General features: G+C 39.6%; 1 protein-coding gene across 1 annotated transcript in view; it reads right to left on the bottom strand.

Annotated features, from left to right (window-relative positions):
- Positions 1-21,608, bottom strand: part of ROR1 (receptor tyrosine kinase like orphan receptor 1) — a 400,362-nt gene that overhangs the window by 162,810 nt on the left and 215,944 nt on the right. Inside the window, exon 2 of the mRNA XM_017974813.5 lies at positions 1,480-1,551. Within this exon, the coding sequence (XP_017830302.3) occupies positions 1,480-1,551 (72 nt within the window). The remainder of the gene's footprint in view (positions 1-1,479; positions 1,552-21,608) is intronic.

The raw sequence follows: 21,608 nt of genomic DNA, 5'->3' as shown, positions 1-21,608 counted from the left end.
GCAGCAGGGGAGAGAATGAGTGCCCAGCCCAGGGAAGGGGGAAGCTCCTTATGAAACCATCACATCTCATGAGAACTAACTCATTATCATGAGAACAGGATGGGGAAAACCACCCGCATGATTCAGTTATCTCCACCTGGTCCCTCCCACACATGTGGGATTATGGGAACTACAACTCAAGATGAGATGTGGGTGGGAACACAGCCAAACCATATCAGTGAACAATAGAGAGCTAATCACAAAAGACCATTTATGACAATTACTTTTGAGTTCCTTTTACCACTATAATCTCAGAACCTTGAATCAATCATGCCTGAACTAAAGTAGCAGCTCAGTAAGTTTGCCGAATTATTTGCAACATATGTATGGCTATGGCTTCTCACTAGGTGTGACTCATTATTCCACACATATTTATTGAGGATTTCTTACGAATAAGAGTTTGTGCTAGATTTTGTGATGGAGGACCCCCCCCCCAAAAAAAGCAAGATAGAAACCCTACCTGCAAGGAACTTCTATTCTAGGCTCAAGGGTGAGATAGACAGGTATAAAAATCACCTTAATATAATATAGAAAATGTGAAGAGAAGAACAGAGAAAGGAGCTATGGGAGTTTCAAAGAGGGAAAGGCCACTTCCTCCTGGAGAGATTAGACAAGACTATGGATCACATAAAATTTATCCTTGGTCTTGAAGGAGAGGAAATTTATTACCTTGCAAAAGGGGGAGAATGGGTATTAACAAATAAGGAAAGGCAATCCAGGTGAAAAGACAAAAGCAGAGAATCAGAAAAGCACAGGACATATAAGAAGAAATCAAAATCTGGCTGGAGATGCATAATGGGGAATACAGATAACTAAGGCTGGAAAGGTAGATTCAGCCAGACTGCAGGGGCTTTGGATGGGTCCTGATGCACGACTCTAGGACACAGGGTCTCTATAAAATAGCCAATGCTTAGCATATGGCGGGGTTTAATTAATGCTAAACAACAATCTCCTAGCAGAAACCTGTTCCCCACCTGCACACAGGAAGCTGCCATCTGTATGCACAGGCAATTACAAACATTCCAGATACTCAGTCCTGAACCCTGCAAGCACATCAAATGCTCATTGTGAAAGGTCACTGAGCAAACAGCTCTGATCAATCCTGGCTCAGGCCGAATCAAATCCCCTAAATAAGATACACTAGATGTAGTGTCAGGAAGGTCAGAAACAACCCTATTTCACATCTTGAAGCATTTTTACCATGTGGAACATTTTAGAGGAAGAAGAGAAAGGAACAAGGGGGGAAGAAATTATCCAGAAATAATAGAATCCCAAGTAATTAAATGTTAAATGATGACAAAGTAAGCTGGGGATTTATTATGGCCCCCACCTCCTTCCAGTGATCTGAAAGACAGTTGATTTCAAAGAAGGTCATGCCAGGATTAAAAACAGAGTTTCACGCCTCCCTCCTCACCTCCCCTTTGTGCCCCCACTGTGTACCTTTGTCGAGTTCACTTGAAATGTTCCATGATGAGGTAGGCACTAACTCAGCAGTGACTGACAGCTCTGTTTCTGAAAAGAAAAAGAAGGGAAGGGAGAAATATAAGGGCAATATTAAATATAGTAACTTATGGGTTGTTAGAAGCATTACAGGAGATTTCCAAAGGGCTTGCCTTTGGAGAGAGACCACGGCAATCCCATAGCTTATTAGACTGGAATGGCCACTCTGGATGCCAGTAGAGGTGCCTGCATTTTAGAGGCCATCCAAACAAACAATCTGTGGGCCAACATTTGAAGATTTTTACTTCAAAACACTGGTTTGAAAATTAAAATGTAAAAGATTACATTAGCCTTCTCAACATCACTTACCATCAGAGAAATGCAAATCAGAACTACAATGAGATATCATCTCACATCAGTCAGAATAGCTATTATTAAAAAGCCAAAAAATAATATGCTGGCAAGGATGCAGAGAAAAGGGAATGCTAATACATTGTTGGGGGAATGTAAATTGGTTCCACCACTGTGGAAAGCAGTTTGGAGATTTCTCAAAGAGCTAAAAATAGAACTACTGTTTAACCCAGCAGTCGCATTACAAGGTATATCACCAAAAGAAAATATTCTACCAGAAAGACACCTGCACATGTATGTTCATCACAGCACTATTCATAACATCCAAGACATGGAATCAACCTAGGTGCCCATCAACAGGCGACTGGATTAAGAGAATGTGGTACACCGTGGAATACTATGCAGCCATAAAAATAATGACATCATGTTCTTTGTAGCAACATGGATAAAGATGGAGGCCATTAGGCTAAGTGAATTAACACAGAAGCGGAAAATGAGATATCAAATGTTCTCGCTTATAAGTGGGAGCAAAGTCTTGGGTACCATAGATATAAAGATAGGAGTAATAGGCAATGGGATGATAAAAGGATAGAGGGAGGGGAGCAACGGTTAAAAAACTACCTATTGGGTACTACGTTCACTATTTGGGTTCATCCTGCATTCCATCTCAGACCCCACACCTCAGCATCATGCAATATACCCTTGTAACAAGCCTGCACATGTATCCTCTGAATCTAAAATAAAATGGAAATTAAAAAAAAAAAGAGCAAAATACACTTCACCCCCAAAATACTACCTTAACAAGAAAACAAATCTGCAGAAATGACCACATATTACCAAACATAAACTCCTTTTCTTGTTGAAAGACCTGTCTTAGATGAATACATTTAATAGTCTTCCTATTGAAGAACAATGTTGCTCTTGTAAGTAATTTCATTAGTTGTGTTTGGAATTGGTAGCGTTTCTGTGAATAGAGAAATTCGTTTCTCTACATTGGAACTTTAGGTTCCAATACAAACGAAAGCTAAGTATCTGAATAGAGAGAGTCATTTGTGGTAACTAAACTTAAAAGATAATTTTCAAAGCCATCATAAATTAAAGCAAACATACAAATCAATAATCTAAAGGACATAATACACTATGAAGTACTTATGGGCTGTCAAAACTCCTTAATAATAGACTGTAATTGTTGTTTTTATTTTTTGAAAATTTAAGCCATGCTATTAATATATTGTAATGGGGTTACACTGATCTCCCCTTAGGTTATGTCTACACACACACACAGAGAACATTAGAGAATAGTCGGGCTGGATAGGATCTTGGAGGACTCAGGGTCATTAGATATAAGGCATACAAATTGTCAGTCCCTCCCACTTCAATCCAGTGCTGCATCTTTAATCATTATGGCTCTATTTGCCTGTTAGGCCTGGGATCTGTGTAGAGTCCTCTAAGCACAGTGCTCTAGGTAGCCACTAAAAACGGGTCTGAGATGGAATGCAGGATGAACTTTAATAAGGGGAAGAACTGCAATTCAAACCCAGGTCCGTCTGACTCTAGCATGCCACACCTTCTGGCAGGCCGTGCTGACCAGTATCCAAGCCTGTGAAACCTGACTTTTTTTTTTCCACCTTACCTCTGGCCTCACCTTTTCACAGAGATAAGCACATTTTCTGTATTTCCATATTTACTGATGGTGACTGTCTGCCAAATGACCACCTTATCATCACTGACTGAGCTTGAACAAGAACAGGATGTTGACCCACTGAGACCTTGCAAAGGTATACTTCTAGTTTATCTCTCTGCCACAGCAGAGACAAAAGGATTGTTTGGTTTTTGCAGACCTCCTTGGCTTACCTCTTTCCTGGTCCTAGAAGCAGGTGGGAAGGAAGTAGACGAAGCACGCATACCCTCCCCACCTGCAATGGCCCTGATTTCCTCCAATGTCCTGAGCCAAAAATAGCACAGACTCTTTTAAGGGGAACAGGAGTCAGATGGGCAGCATGGCAGGGATCTTAATTATAAAATATGAAAACAAAAAGAAAATTTTATCCAAGTAGGGGAAATGCTTAGTGGAAAGCAGTGCTTCTGTTATCAACCCGTTGTTTGGGGAATAGGTATTTCATGCAGGTGATTTCCCCAGGAAGAGCTAATTGTGTACATTTCAGGGCCCTCCACAGATAACTCCAACCCCAACTCCACTCTAAGCCCCATGCTGCTGCCACCCACTTTGGCTCTTTCAATGATGACAGCCCTTGTTTGAAGTATTATGGACTACTGTGGTTCGCCTATGAAAAAGGCTCATCAAACACTCCAACACCCAGACTTCAGGGAGCTTGGGAATAGAAGCTCAGCAGCCAAGGCAGTTTTTCAGGCAAAGGAGCACAGGTTGGAAAGTGGTGGGATTAAGACGGACCTTGACAGCATTTACATGCAATATTTTCCTAGCTTCATCTTACTGCTGCTCACAGTGAAATTGCCAGAAATATAGGTTTCATTTTACAGTGTTAATTTTATAGACAGTTAGCTATAGGTCTCTTGGTTTTTCCAAGCCAAGTTGAATTGCGATTGAATATAATTTGGGACCGATGACAAATGAATAGATTCTTGGCACCGCTAACAGTGAAATTGTTCCCCACGTGTCCCTGGACACTAATTACCACTCAGTTCTTGGGCTTCGGCGAAGATAATTTCAGTTCGCAAGCTCATTAAGTGATTGTGCTGATTCTGAGGAATTTTGTTCTCATCCTCAAGATCCATTCCTTTAGATAATCATGTGTTCAGCTTCTCAGATAAAATGATAATAAAAACAGATAAAATACTTTAAAATATGAATAACTTCCCTGAAAAATATTATCTTTATTTTTAAAAATAAAGGCTGATTATTATATGTGGAAAGTTGAATATGAATAATCTCCCCTCACAAAGTAATGTTTAATGATCTTTTTTTTTCTTCTTCACTGAAAGGAAAAGTAAAGTTTAAGTGAGAAAAATCCAGCACTGTCAGCTTGAACTCCATCTATTCCATGACCACCAGTGGCTTCGGAGAGAGACATGGCCACCAGTTTTGAACCTGTAAGATCTCCACTGATGCATTCCTATTCGCCTCACCATTGGCAAAAGCATGAGACATTTCCACATATATTTACCACTAGCCTAGGAGCCTCTCTTTACCAAAAGCATTATGGTAATAGCAAACGTGTATGTGCCATTTAGAAGACAATAAAATATTTATTGGAAATACACACCTAAATTTTAACACTACTGTCTGCCACATTAATTTTGTGATGATGAGAAAGTTACTGACATTATTTAACTTTATTTTCTTACCTATAAATTGGGGACAATAAAAGCCATCTCAAAGGACTGAAGTAATGATTAAATTAAATAATGAACCAAAAGTCTCCTTTACAGTATCCAGCATAGAGAGACTCCAGGGCTTTCAAACCTCTCCTTTGTCAGGTAAGGTACAGAGTGGCCATCCTCTGCATGGATGTACTTGGTTAGCTACTAAGTCACTGTCGGTATTTGAAATAGCATATTTACCATGCTCTTAGAAAGACACTGCATTTCACAGGCCTCACTAATCCAAGCCAATCTTTTCATTTTGTGAGGTTTTCCTGAATCGGTCACCAGTTGCCTAAGAACATAAGTGTTTTTATATGGTTTTATCCAATTTGAGCAAACCAAGCTTGTTTTAGAAAACTGCAGCCCTTATCTTTCTCGACCTCTTTTAGAAGGGCAAACCTCAAAAGCTATTCTCCTCCCGATTTGATCAATAGGAGCTATTATCTTTGCAGTTTCTCAGAGGATTGACTTTTTGGCACTGATTCTGCAAACCATAAGGTTTTGGTATTTAAGCCTCAACAGTGGGAGTGTTATTTGGAAGGAAGGAAAAAATAAGCCTTGAATCCTCCTCATTGATAAAAGCCTGTGCTCTCTGAAAGCATTACTGGTTCATCTCAGCAGTTGGCAGGTAGAGACCCAACGTTCACAGGATGTGGAAGCCCTTCCAAGAAGCTCCCAGCCATGCCACATCCTGTATCCCTGATTCAGTGATGCATGAGGTTACACAGGCACACACATACTCACAAGACTAGCAGCCAGCCCAGTAGCTGCAAAGCCTGAGTGCAAGAGAAGCAAGTGGCTACCCCAGTGCCTTTCTTGATCACTCACGGAGTCCTAGAATGTTATACCTGAGTGGGCCCTCCAGGCCCAGGACTTACTAATCAAATTACATTCTTTGAATCCACAGGATTTTTTGGAGCTATTTACAGAGGAACATAAGAGGATTTGGGGTTCTCCAGGACAAGAGTACAAGGCTCTAGACCCTCCTTCAAAAGAAACAACTCTACTTATATCTGTTTCATATATTGTTGTGTTTACAGGTACTGTAGAAAATGCTCCAATGTTTTAAATGATTTTTAAAAAACATTATGTCATACAATCTCCTCATTTTTCAGATGAAGCAAGTGAGGCCCTTGGTAGGGAAGTGCCTTCGCCAAAAGCACAGAAATTCTAAGATAGAGCCAGACCCTAGAGGTGGCTCAAAAGGAAATACATGCTGACTTCTTACTGAGCTGCATGTTCTGCTGTCTATAGCCCTAAGATGCGGTAGTATCCTCAGAGGCTGAGCTTTGAGAGACACTCTAGGAATTTCTAAGCAGCCAGGGTCAGTCACATAAAAGGGGCATACTCTTCCTACAGTAAAAGAAGGCCTCCACTTGTGATCCTTGGAGAGTGGTCGGAAAAGAGGCAAAAATGCTGATGGCTTTGAGCCTGATGGTTTTCAGTGATACTTTAGACACTGTTTGGTGAAGGCACTTCACCCTTAGCCCTGTTTCCTTCCTCTCCCTAGTGCCTCAGTGGAGAAGCCCATAGCCAGGTAAATCACGTTAACCAAAGGTGCCTGTTTAAAAAAGTAAGAGTCTGCTGTAACCTGAAAGGGCAGGCAGGCTATATTCCCCAACAGTGCAAGGGGGTTACTCAGCCTGAGTCATGCTCTCGCCCTCAGCTCACAATTGCCCCACATCCGGGGTTCTGAGGGAGGGATCCTCTCCACACTAGGGACTCAGTTGACTTAATGAGGAGAAAGAAAATTTGGAGTTTTCTTCATCCCATATGGGATAATCAGGAGTGGAAAGTGCTATGCTCAATGTCTACAAGGATCTTCTAGTCCTCAGTGACCTCAAATTTAGATTTCTGATGTAATCTCTAAATAAAGTTATCAATATAGTCACAAAGAAAGAAGATGACACGATCCTGCAACCTTAAACCCTGCTCAATTACCCAGTCACACTACTGATACTGCAGTATGAAATCATCTTTTAACCATGTAATTACTTTATAATCATAATTATTATATATGTGATGAAGCCATAACTTTATTGAAGAAAAATTCATAATATACCAAAAATTTGTGCTATTATTTGTATTTTTATAAAGTGAGACCTGCAGAAAAAGAAAAAGAAAAAAAAAAGGACAGAAAAGGTGCTTAGTTTTGCCAAAATGCCTCTGCTTGTGCTCAGAGATCTTCTCAACCATCACAGTCTATAAGGTAGATACCTTTATCATCTTCATTTTACGATTGATGAACCTGAGGCAGCTGCCCAATCAGTTTGTTGGGGTAGGGATGGGGATCACCATTAAATCCAGAAAGATTGAGAGCAGAGCCAGAGCATCTTCAACTGTGCCACATGGGTCATGGAGGAACGAGCTGAAAGACATAACCACTTGCTCCCTGGCTTAAACCCCCTTCAGCCCCAGAGGTCCCCTGTGGAACTCTAAGCTCTGCAGAACACAGCTGGAGAACCAGTACCAGAGGCCAAGCACCTCAAAGATCCGTGCTTGTTTCACCAATTCTAAAACCCCCAAAGGATGGTGGAGGACATAAAGGGAGGAGAGGAAATACTTCTTGATTAACATTTAAATAACTTTTCTTTCTCTTTCAAGATATTGTTTCTTTCTTTAAATCTGTTAAAGTCATCTTATAGATCAGGTGAAGTTCTTGTATTTGAAGAAACTATGCTACAAAAAGCACCGCAATGACACACATGTTTAAAGTAAAAATAGTCTGTATTCTTGAAAACTATCATACTTGGGCTCTCCTCCATGGAACTATAGAGATTCACTCATTCATTTATTACATATGCATATGTATTAGCACTTTGTATGTGTAAGAACTCAGATGAAAAAGCTTGAACTGGTCCCTAACACCTTCTAAAACCTTACAGTCTGGTGGGAGAGGAGTACATGGCCCCAAACAGGCTATTATAAACAGTGTGGGGGTTAATAATAAGACCTAACAGAAACAGCCTCCCCATAGCCTAGCCACCCCTCCCCAACGCAGAGTCTAAAAACATGAAGAAGACTGAATAAAACGTTACAAGGAAATATGATGCATAGCTGAGATGGAAAGAAAAGGAAATTCTTGGTGCCAAAAGGGATACTAAAAAGTGGAAGCCGATACCAAAGGTGCCTACGAATATGGGCCCTGTGGACTGAGGGCTGCGGTTTTAATGTTCATTTAATAATCCAAGATGTAGCCCTAAGCCAGAGCAAAATCTGAGCTTCCTGCCTAAAGCCTTTACTAGAGCCTGGAAGAGCTGCCCCACCTGTGGGAAGGGGCTGGAAATACTTCCCCCAGCAGTCCAGAGAAGCTGTAAGGACTCTTGAAAGTCCATTTAGGACTTAGTTGTGGTTGGGGGAAACATCTCCATAAGACATCAAAAGAGTGTGTAAAGACCAGAGAGATTCTGCATACCCGTCACCCAGTGTCTCCCAACAGTTACAGCTCACAGAATTATGGTATAGTATCAAAGCCAGGAATTTGACAATGTTAGAATATGTGTATATAGTTCTGCCATTTCATTGCTAGTGTAGATCTGAGTAACCACTACCACAGTCAAGATAAAACAATTTCATCACCACAAAGGTTTCCCATATGCAATCCCTTTGCAGCCCTATCCATCTCCCTCCTCCCAACCATTCTGGACCACTGGCAACCACTAATCTGTTCTCTGCTGCTATACTTCCGTTATTTCAGGAATGTTGTATAAACAGACTCAGTTAGTATGTGACCTTTTCAAACTGGCTTCTTTAACTCAGCATAATGCCCTTGAAAGTCATCTACTTTGTTGTATGTACCAGTTGTTTGTTTTTATTGCTGTGTAGTATTCCATTGTATGGACATGCCACACTTTGTTTAACCATTCGCTGCAAACATTTGGTGGTTTCCATTTTCTGGCTGTTACAAATAAACTGTCATGGACCCATGCATAGGCTTCTGTGCTAAATTATTTATTCCTGTAAAAAGGAAACTGCATTCAGAAGGAATGAGTTGTATGAAAGAAGCAATAATAAGCAAAAACATTGGAAAATGTGCTTAAAATTTTAAAATAAGCCTTAGCCCTAAAAGTAAACACGTGATAAGAGTCACAACAGAGGTAGGCAGAGGGTTCTAAGACAGCATTGAGGAAGAATACATATTCCCATTTGAGAAGGAGGAATTCCAAAGGTCAGGAGGGTGGTGAACAATCTTTGAAAGGCTGTTCTGGGTTAAGAGGAGACATACGTATTAGAAAGACTATGGCACATTGGAAGAAGTGTGATAACTCAATAATGGTCTCACTCCACTACAGCCATAGCAACTTTTTCCAATCCAGGGGCTTCTAGTTCTTTTTGTTGTTATTTGTTTGTTAAAGACAAGAAAAACATCCCAACTCGTTACTAAAAAGGCAGGATCTCCTTAGAGACAATGGAAAGTCCTAAAAGAAATTTCAGAATGGTTCATATCTTGCTCTTCTCCAAGGAGAAGTTCAAACGAGTGGACCCAAAGTTAACACTCCCTCATTCCTCCATGGTTCCACTAGAGACTCAATGGATGCTTAGTGCAATAAAAGAATGTATTTATTTCTGGCCTCAGAAGAAGCTGCCAAAGACAGAGTATAAAAGGGAGGAAGCATGCTGAAGAATGCTTCCCTCTGAAATTGGTCTCAGCTCACTACAGAGGTTGCATTTCATTTCCTTTCAGTAACTGTGGACACCTCGGGTTTCTAATGACATCAACAAACTTTACTCTTTTCTTCCTATTTCCACTTGACTGCTCTTCCTTACACACACTTCCCCTGAAAACTGCCTTCAGGCAATTTTTCCTTCTTACTCATCCTTCTATGTCATCTGTCTTTGTCTTATGGAGTTTACCATTTCATTTTCCCCTTTGTATGGCCCACGCACATGTTCATTTCATAGTCTATAATCTATTTTATAATAAAAGTCTATTACCTAGTAACTGTCTCTGGCCAATTCAAAGTCACATGCCACTCAAAAGAAACAAGAGACATAAGGAAGATGCTTTCACAGCTGCAATTCCATGACAGCCTGAGAGTTTATTCTTGACTCTTGCAGAACAAATGAAGTCTTGGTTAAATCCTATACACAATGGGAATGAAATTATACTAGGCGTTTCCTAAAGCCTTGGTATATTAGCAGACAGTTTGGAAAACTATATGGCCACAAGGACCTACACAACTCCTTACATTCATTTGGAGTTTAATAATATTAAATTCATTTGTTCATTGATTTATCCATCCACCCAACCAATAGATATTTACTGAGCACCTATTCTGTTCCAGACTAGCTAAGTGCTAGCTATGTGCTGGGATATAATAGTGAACAAAATTGAGACAGTTCCTTACTTCATGGAGCTCATATTCTGGTAGGAACACAGAGAAGTAAACCATTAAAGTATAGTATGACACATGCTGTGATAGGGGCCTGGGAAGAACAAAGGGCTCAGCACAGTCCTGCAGGATCTTGTCCTTACCAAAAATTTTGATGATGAGCCTTATGTGGTTTATGGCAAACAAGATATTTAGACAGACATGGGATCCTGGATAATTTAATTTCTTCCTTTGAATAAAGTAGAATTTTCTACAAGTGAACAGTGAGCTGAGACCTGGTGAGGATATCACCTCCACTAGAGAGACCCTGATCTTCATAGAAAAGATGGTCTACAGTGGGTACATCTTCACCTGTCATAATCACATACCTGTGTTTGCCTGCAGAACTTGGATACTCAAAGGAGTCTTCTATTGGAAACAGGGAATGCTTCCCTCAGTTTTAGGAATTTGGTCCTGGCCCTGTAGACATCTGTATTTCTGTATTAGTTGGTTCTCATGCTGCTGATAAAGACATACTGGAGACTAGGAAAAAAAATAGGTTTCATGGACTCACGGTTCCTCGTGGCTGGCAAGCCTCACAATTATGGAGGAAGGCGAAAGGTACTTTTTACATGGCATTGGCAAGAGGGGATAAGAGAGGAGCAAAGGTGGAAATCCCTTATAAAACCATCAGCTCTCATGAGACTTAGTCACTACCAGGAGACAGTATGAGAAAAACCACACCCATGATTCAATTATCGCCCACTGGGTACCTCAACACGTGGGAATTATGAAAGTACAATTCAAGATGAGATTTGGGTGGGGACACAGAGCCAAACCATATCAACCTCCTAAATTGATTCTTCAGAATTGAGTCTTTTTTGCTTTTATCTCCCTAGCAACATAAATATCTGCTGAGAATGGAGGGTTAGCTTAACATACTTGTCTAAGTTCTAAACTTTCAATTCCTTTTGTCTTTCTGATTTACACTTAGCCCCTGGAAAAGACAAAATTACTGCCCATTCGACATGGTACTAGGCACAGGTTAAATTATTTCTGCTCCAGCCTGCGTGTTTAGAGACCAATGAAAAATAGAATATGTAAAACAGAATATACTGATGCAAAAATTCCATCTCCTTGAAAGATTGTAACACTGACATCAATAAAAATATTTTTAATGTTGAGACCTCAAACAGAAGGCTGCTCCTAATTCACACTATGTTCAAATCACAGCAAAACAACCATGTAATTTAACAGGAAAGAAAATAAACCTCCTAATTCAATGATAATTCAGTTTATTATTGAAAAGACCAAAAAAAAAAAAAAAAAAAAAGCCACCAAAAACCTAGAATTACCCTAATTTTCTACTTTATAATTTGCTACTTAATTTTATGTTCCTTTGGCCACCAGTGAGTACGTGTTCTTCCTTTCATTCTTCTTAGTAAACTGCTTGAGAGTGAGAGGGAGGGTATGTATCATGCTTTCTTTATGTCCTGCCTGATCAGTAAATGATCCTGGAATAGGCTAGATGGGAGGCAATTCAGCACAAGAATGAAAGGTGTCAACTTTGTGTGGTTCAAACACAAATCCCAGCTCTGTTACACACCAGCTTAAAATTACTTCATACCTCTAAGCCTCAGTTCCTCATTCAGAAAATGGGCATATTAGTAATTAATGACCTTGCAGGACTGTTAGTTATGAAGCTTAACTGGGATAACATTTGGAGATGACTTCGGTGTCCAGCAAATGGTAAACTTTTAGTGAAGTAGTAGCTCTCGCAAATGTGTAAAGATTTTTTTTTTTTTAAGATGGAGTCTTGCTCTGTCACCCAGGCTGGAGTACAGTGGCATGATCTTGGCTCCCTGCAAGCTCCGCCCCTGAGGTTCAAGTGATTCTCCTGCCTCAGCCTCCCGAGTCACTGGGACTAAAGGTGCGTGCTAATTTTTTGTATTTTTAGTAGAGATGATGTTTCACTGTGTTAGCCAGGATGGTTTAACACTACACCCAGCTAATTTTTTGTATTTTTAGTAGAGATGGTGTTTCACTGTGTTAGCCAGGATGGTCTCGATTGCCTGACCTTGTGATCCACCCGCCTCAGCTTCCCAAAGTCCTGGGATTACAGGCGTGAGCCACCATGCCCAGCCTTTTTAAAAAACATAGATACAGCCTGAAGGGTGTTTAATGCAATGATTCCCAAACTCGGCTGGGGAGCTTGTTAAAAAAATACTGATTTTTGGACCCCTGTCTCTAAACTATTGAATCTCCCTAGGTGAGTCTTATATAACCTGCAGCCTAGCACCAATCCTCAACAAACCACCAGGGTAGGGAAACCCAAATAACATGTCTGTAAAAATAACTGAAAAACACAAAAACTTAAAATGAACTGAGAACTTTAATGTAATTTAAGAATCTAAGGGAAAGGGAGGTAGCCAACTAAAACATTACTTTTCTTTTTATCATAAAATTTCAATGTGGGCAGCAAGCTCAACATTGAGACAGCTCAATGAATGAATATTAACCAATAACAAAACTGGTACCTCTTGAATGTCTTTCAAAGCCAAATATTTATGTTTAACTTGAAGGTTCTTTAACTGGTTGACCACTGAATTAGACAACTACACTTTCACATAGAAAATTATTCTCCTGCAAAGAGCAGTGTAGTATTGCCTTAACCATTCTCTGTTTTACATAGGATTTCAATGGCTGTGATGTCTGTAGAGCCCTCCATTAAATAGGCAAATTGGGCAAGGCCTAAAAATGTGTAGTCATCCCTCTATAGGCATAGATGGTGGAAGAAACAAACCCCCTTTCAGCCTGGATTCTCAGCCACTTAAAGCATTTACAAAGAGAAGCCCACTTTGGATGCAGTTGAGAAAGCTATTAAGATTCCAAGCACCTTCCAGTAATACAAGTACCTTGTATTTAGGTAGCACTTTTCCTTTCAGGAAGGTCCACACACACAACAGACATTAGCTCATGACTCCACATGCAAAGGATCAAGACCCGAGATAATCATACCCTGATTGGACTTGAAGAAACCCAGATTCGGGAAGAGAACTTGCCTATGGTCCCCTGACATGTCATCAACTGTCAGAGCATAGCCATCAGCTCCCCTCACCCAATCCTGGCTCCGCTCAGGCTCTCTACGGCACTGCTGGTAAAGTCCCTTTCCCAGTTATTCTGCTTTTGTCTAACCCCCTCCAGCACACTGTTAATTCAATTATTCCAAAACTCCAAATTGTGAGGCATGAAAGGGAAAAAAAAGAACTATTTTCAGAAAAATATTCGAAAGTGTAATTTGTACCTTCTGGCTGTCCCTGGAAACCAAGTGTTTAAGTTAATGGGATTGGGGGACGCCTGGATTAGTAGAAATTATCTTAATCAGAGAGGTAAATTTAGGAGGATTACTACTATCCTGCAAGATAGTGAGATAGTTTTGCTCCAGCCATATTAGCCTAGGCGTGTAGAATCTGGATGGCTGGCAATGTTCAAATACTTAATTCACCTGAAATTGCACCAGTTTAAAATGTTTCGCCAGTCTGGACTGGGTTTCCTGTACCATGTCATTACTGATAGCCTGGGGAGATCAATAATTAAAGTTAAATAGAGGAAAACATTAGCAGAGCTTAAGTTGGAACCAGAATCTTATCCCAGAGGCTCTTAGTTTAATTTCTCCCTCTTCTGAAACCCCACAGTATTTTATCTGTTACTCCCTCAAGAGAATTTGCATTTTGTAAGGTGATCTACAGCTGCTTTGGGGGTACACCTTTTTAATAAGACTGTATGCTTCCCGAGGCTAGGGATGAGGTTTTACTTTCTTTTACATTACTCACAGTATCAGTGTTGCACTGAACTCATAGTAGGCACTCAACAAATGTTTTCTAAGTGTATAGGTGATATGATTGATGCATGATCCCTATGTTACCTCATTTCTTCCTATAACGTTGTGTAGTAGATTGTAAAATGCCCATGATTCATTCCTCCCTGTATCCACATCTCTCTGTATCTCCTCCAATGAAGAGAAGGAGTGTACTTCTGTACCACTGAATCTAGACTTGCTTTGACTAACAGTATGTGCCAAGATCAGCTTGGCTCAGTCCAAATCAGAGAACTGCCCAACCAATCATTTGTGATAATAGCTATAATAATAAATAATAGCTCATTTATTCTTGAGCTAAATAAATGCTCGTTGTTTTAAGACACTACATTTTGGCATGGTTTATTATATAGAATTATCTGTGGGTAATACATGCCCATTTACAGATGAGAACACTAAGGTTCAACAAGGTTAAGAACTAATCTAAAGGCATAGATTGGCAAAGCCAGGATTTGAAATCCAGTCTTTCTGATTGCAAAGCCCATAGTCTTTCCACTAAATGAACCGACCAGATTTCAAAACTCCTTGTGCATTCAGAAATAAGTTAGAGAAACTAAAGGTAAAAGACAAATGGAGGGAGGAACTTACTTTCATGGCTGCGAAGCGCTATGGAGAACTGCCTACTAGAGTGAGTCATCTTAGTCTGATAGGGTCCTGTGTGGGTATCTCACTTAATCAAATTTGAGAGAGGCAAAAGTACAGGAGATCTCGTTCAAATAATGATCTGGGAAGAATGATATTATCACAACCAAAGTACAGAGTTCAGCTAATAGCAACTGCTTTTTAAGCTTGGTGACTTTGTCATTCCCTTATCCAATATATATTTTTTCACTGTCTTATTAGAAAAAATTTTTTCCATGTAATTAATTCTGTGACTCCTTTTCATTAGCCATCAATCTGCTGAGACTGTTTTGGCTTTTAGAGCTGATGGAAACAATTTGACTTAGTAGCCGAGTGTCGATATCTACATCCAAAATGAAATGGTGTTCTATCTGCAGCTTTTATAAACAACCTAGCTGTTTGTCACTGCCTGCATGGGAACTTTTCACAAAAATGTAAGATCATCCATTGGATTTGCCAAAGAGCTGCTCATATGTGAAAAGGGAGGGTTCTCCTTCCTCCCGGAGCTATCAGCATTTCAGGAGGCCCTTCCAGTCAACTGCAATGAACAGGAACGACTAAAGCTACTGTGTGCTTGACGGATGAGGCAGCCTGTCTGCTCCTGTGTATCTCCTTCTGAGATGGGCAACTTGATCTCTGGCTGATAAGAGGATGCTCAGAGGTGGGGCATACTTTCCCCATATGGAATGTGGCCATCCATTTTCAGTCAGGGATGACCGAGGTATTTGGGGGAATTTGCTGTGGCTGGTAGAATCACTTGGGAGAAAGAAGCAAGGTGATGAGTTTAATTTTACTACCTCTCTCCTGAGTTCATGTCACTGTCCCACACTGTGAAACTGTGAGCTATTCCACTAGGAGAACCCCTCTTCTTTATGCCTTTCCCCCTAAGTCTTCTCCATTGTCTGCATTTTTTCTGACCTGCTGCTTCAAGGTCCTTGTAGTATAAAGACCTTTTCAAAGTTTGACTCAAAATCTAAAAGCCTTTAAAAAGGTAACAAATTTGACCGTATTAACTATTTATGTCTAGTGTTCCATTATTGGAAGGGTAAGCATGAGAGAATTATTTATAACCTACTGCTTAAGGTCCTCACCAAGGTCTGACTGCAAAAATTTTAAAAATTGCAACTTCAAGCATAAATGGGTTATTAAAAATATTCTACAAGGAAAAACACAAAAATAATATCAAAAGACATATGTCAAACTAGGGAGACAAAATTATTGCTGCTTAAAAGCCAAAGGGCTGCAATATAGTAAATAAAACTTCCTACCAATCATTAAGAAAAAAAATCCAAGGGTGTAATAGATAAGTGGACAAAGGATATGAGTGCACAATTTACAGATAAAGAAATATAAGTGGTCTTTAAACATATGAAACATGCTAAGCTCACTGATAATATAAAAAATATAAATTAAAACTTCAATGAGATGTTATTTCTCCCCAGTCAGATTGGAAATATGAAGAGTTGGATAACTCACATACGAACACACAGGAGCCCTTATATTAAAAGCAGCATAAATCGGTACAACTTGACAAATCTGTGAAAATTTAAACTGTTAATAACCATGTGAACACCAATTCCACTTCTAGGAATTTGACAGATGCCCTGAAACACATATGAAATGATATTGGTATAACATTTTCATGGCAGTATTGTCTATAACAGAAAAAGATTGGAAACAACCTACTTGTCCAGCAATAGCAGACTACCTAATTATGGCTATCCACAATTCACAATGAAATGCAATGTAGCTGTTATAAAAAATAAGGAAACTCTGTATGCACTGTATTTGGAACAATCACCAAAATAAATCCTTAGGTTTAAAAGTAAAAGCAAAGTACTCATGGTGTGTATATAACAATATAATTTATGCAAAAACAAAAATGTACTTGTGTGTTCTTATACAGGGATATATATGGACTGTTTAATTTGCATTACGTATGCTGTGTGTACATATTCTTACATACATAAATATACATCTTTATAAAATATCTATAAAAGAGATACCCCAAAATTGGGAACAGTGTCTACACCAGAGAAGGGGAGCTGGTGGTTGCAAGTCAGGGGCAAGAAGGACATTTTACTGTACATCATTTTGCACTCTTAAAATTTTATAACCTGCAAAATAGGAGAATTTTTATTAAAAACGAGTTCAGTTCTCAAAGATTCCGCTTTCAAATGACAAGTTCTTCTTCTGAGGTATGCCCAGGGTTTTACGGGACCCCATAGAAAGGACACCATAAGAGTGGGTAGGAGGGTAACAGAAATGAACATTTAAGTTTGCCAGGGGTTACTGATCTTTGAGTTGAGTTTCAAGGATGAGTAGACAAAAGGTTTTTCTGCCCCAGGGAGCCATACTAACTTGGGGAGTTATAAACAGTCCCTTATGTATCACTGCATGTCCGTATTCATATATTTTAAGTATGCATCTTTACATTCTTCATGTTGGGCACTTATTAAGTATCTAATATTTGCTGACTCCAACTGGCAGGCAGAAAAAGACATGGGTCAAGAAATGCAGAATCTATCCTAGTGACTCACAGATTCATAAGGGGTAGTTGTGATGGTAATGAGCAGGAAGAAGAGGCAAGAAGAGGAGGAGGAGGAGAACTTCAGCAAAGTGTACACTCATTAGCAGAGTAATCATATTAATAACAAGTTATCTATCAATTACAGTTTGCAAAGCACATTTCTAAATTTTCACAAACATTTGCTGATATGTTATCTCCATTTTAGTGTTGACAAAACCAAGGATTAGAGGACGATGTGCCAAATGTCACTGCTAAAAAGATGCCAAATGAAACTTGAATGAATAGTTCTTTTCCCTGTTCATCAGTGGCTTCTGTTTAAACCATCAGTACTCAAGCCTTTTACTAGAATGTGTCTATACAGTCCATCTCTTTAAACATAAATACCTGAACAGAAGTCTGTGTTAAATAATTAACCTGGTCAGGCTTGGTGGCTCACACCTATAATCCTGGCTTTTGGAGGCCAAGGCAGGTGGATCACGAGGTCAGGAGATTGAGAGCATCCTGGCCAACATGCTGAAAGCCCATCTCTACTAAAAATAAAAAAATTAGCTGGGTATGGTGGCGCATGCCTGTGATCTCAGCTACTTGGGAGGCTAAGGCAGGAGAATCACTTGAACCATGGAGTTGTAGGTTGCCATGAGCCAAGATCACGCCACCGCATTCCAGCCTGGCTACAGCAAGACTCCATCTCAAAACATAATAATCATCATAATAATTAACCAATTCCATAGATATTTCTTTCATTCTCTGCTATTTAATGCATCACACAGTACTTATACATTCTGACATATACAAGGGCCATGTAAGTTCATAAAATGAAAACATGTATCAAAAGAACTTCTCCCCAAAAGTTACAGTGTTAAAATATAAGGTCAGGGATTTTGGTGACATAAGACAGACAGTACTACAGGTGCTTACATTCTCCTTTCCTATCATCAGAGCATGTTCTCCACACTGAATCATGACATGTGAATGGTAGAGTTAGTCGAACGAGACAGGTGACAGAGGAGAGAAGGGTCATTGCATTTCATGACAACCACATTCGTGATGGTATACTGGCTTCTGTAACACTCTTAAAGGTTAATAGCTAACTTCTTTGTCACAAAGACACCTCTAGGCCTTACTTTCTTCTTCTTAAAGAAACTCAACAGCATTAATTTCTGATGTTTTCCGACTTCCCCAGGTGGCAGATCACAAATAATTAATATAAGAGAAGTGAAGTCTGCCACACAGATAAACCAACCGTAGTCCAAATTAGACCTGGAAGACAATGGGACCACATGGGTGAAGAAGACTTCCCTCTTTCTCCTTTCCCTGGAGATTGGCTGTTTTTCTATACCACCAACTAATACCTTTGTGGGGGCCTCACCAGGCAATGCGGCATCATTCCAAATGCACGTAGGGCAAACAGGCAAACTAAGAAGGGACCACTTTACCTTGACTTTGCAAAATAAAATCTGCGTATCAGCAATCTGGCAACTCCAAATATCTGAAAAATGGCTGTGATCTATAATATTTTTACTGCTTTTCAATGTTCTGAGTGGTTAATGGAGAAGTTACAAAACTCATGCCATAAAGCTCATGTATGCTCATTGTAAGTGAATCTACCAGTCCTTTACTAAAGACAAGGCTTTAGGCCAGGCACAGCGGCTCAATCTGTAATCCCAGCATTTTGAGAGGCCAAGTCAGGAGGATCTTTTGAGGTTTCTAGTTCAAGACCAGCTTAGACAGCATAGTGAGACCCTGACTCTACAAAAAAAGCAAAAAAAAAAAGCCTGGTATGGTGGCATGCACCTGTGATCTGAGCTATTCAGGAGACTGAGGCGGGAGGATCACTTGAACCCAGGAGTTCAAGGTTACAGTGAGCTGTTATTGTACCACTGTACTCCAGTCTAATATATAAATAATTTTTAAAAGACAGGGTTTCTCATTTACACAAGTTTTGATGTGCCTTTCAACTACAATAGTGCCTTATATTAGGAAGATTCTGGGTTCCCTATTAAAATGCCAAGAAATGAGTTATTCCTCCCTCTCCTTCACCTTTTTTTTTTTTTGGTTCCATTTTTGAAGAAAGGAAGAGAATCTGGCTTTTACCTTTTTTTATGTAAACACATAACATGTGCTTGGGAGGATAATACATGAGGAACTAGGTTTTCAAGCACACAGTGGAGGAGCTGGGAGAGAGTGCCATTCAAATATTTTATCTTTGACAAAATTACAACTTCCCTTCTCAGGAATAGTGGTTTGGGATTTTTGTTTTTAAAGGTAAAAAGGTTCATAATAAAACCAAAAAGTCTTCTTGGATGTCAACGAGCTCATAAAGAAAAGACATTTAGATGAGTTAGGCATGTAAATCAGAAATACCCAGAATTCTTTCAACTGCTTCAGAACTTTCAGAAACAGCACTGGTATTTCCAAGGCACTCTCTTCACCCTCCTAGGGGCAAATTTAGAAACTGATAATTTCGCTTGGCATTGAAGAGTCAATGAATTACAGGACAGGGTGGGGTGGAGCAAAGCCCTCCCTACACTTTCATGTCTGAAGACTCAAGTTCAAAGTGCTCCTTGGAGTTCCAGCCAAAATACTCTCCCACTCTAGCCTTCTCTTTCTGGGCAAATCTTTAGGTATTTGCTTCAACAACAGAAAAGGCTCATATCTAGCCAATGCCCTCTGTGTTTTTTGTGACTGTGTCAGAAGACACAGCTCCATGTTTCAGAGTGCAACTGAATTTTATTTCAAAAGTACAGCCTTTGTGCCTGCTGGGTGCTAGTGAGACCATGAGGAAGGTATATGGGAAGAGGTAGTCCCTGGTCTCTCTAAAGAAGCTGACAAGAGACAAAAAACAAAATGGAGAAAACTGAAATTATGCAATACTAATCCTAAATTCAACGAAAGCAAGTGCTATAGACCTCAAGCACTCTGAGCAATGAGGAGGGAGAGAGGTTGAGTAACGGATGGAAGCATGGCCAAGGGCTCAATGTGTTGAAGTGATTGAGAGACGCAGATCCATGCATGTTTTCTTTCATGTGGACATTACTGTTTGGCAGGAAAGCCAAAAAGAAGGGGAGAGATGGTATGATTTCCAGTTACCCTATTCTACTAAACTGCAGTTCAGAATTGATTGATACACATGATGAGAGATCTAGAAACCACATCATTTAAGAAACAGTTGAAGGAAACCAGAGTGTTTGGCCAAAGCAAGAGAAGACTAGTGAATGACTGATAGCTGCCTTCAAACATCAGACAGGTGACACGTGGAAGGGGGATATTGTTTATCATACGACATTAGCAGAGTCAGGACTGATGAATAAAGGCAACTATTACACAAGCTATAGGAGTCACACCAAGGTAGGTTTTAATTCAAAATGAAGAAGTCAGTCTAATGTCAGAGTAGCCCTAAATTTAATGGACTAATCAATGACCACCAGAAAACAAAGAGCAAATATTCACTGATAGCCTGCTATTTTCAGACACGGAACCATTTTTACATGAATTTTCCAATTTCACCCTCATAATTTTATAAAATTAGTATTATCTATTACTCACATTTTACCAAAAAAAAATCAGGCTCAGAGAAAATAAATAATTTGTTTGAATCCCCATACCTAGCGTGAGACTGAGCCAGGTTTCAAAGCCAAAGTCCATGCTCTAACAACTCTATTACACAGTTTAAAGAGGAGTTAAAAAAAAAATAATAAAAACAGAAAATGACAAGAGTTGACAAAAATGTGGAGAAACTGGAACCCTTATACACTGCTAGTCGGAATGTAAAATGGTGCAGCCACTGTGGAAAACAATATGGCCATTCCACAAAAAATTAAAAATAAAATTACCGTATAATCCAGGAATTCCACTTCTGGAATTGCTTTGGGGTATACATACACAAAAGAATTGAAAGTAGGGACTCAAATATATGTATACCCATGCTCATGGCAGCATTTATAACAGCCAAAAGGTAGAAGCAATCCAAATGTATATTGCCAGATGAATGGATAAACAAAATGTGCATGCTTATACAATGTAATATTATTCAGCCTTCAAAAGGAAGGAAATTCTAGCGCACGCTCCGACATGGATGAATCCTGATAACATT

The sequence above is a fragment of the Callithrix jacchus genome, chromosome 7 (assembly GCF_049354715.1).
Source record: "Callithrix jacchus isolate 240 chromosome 7, calJac240_pri, whole genome shotgun sequence".
NCBI classification, from domain to species: domain Eukaryota; kingdom Metazoa; phylum Chordata; class Mammalia; order Primates; family Cebidae; genus Callithrix; species Callithrix jacchus.
Note: the sequence above shows the minus strand (reverse complement) of the source record. Positions and strands in the feature narration are given on the sequence as shown.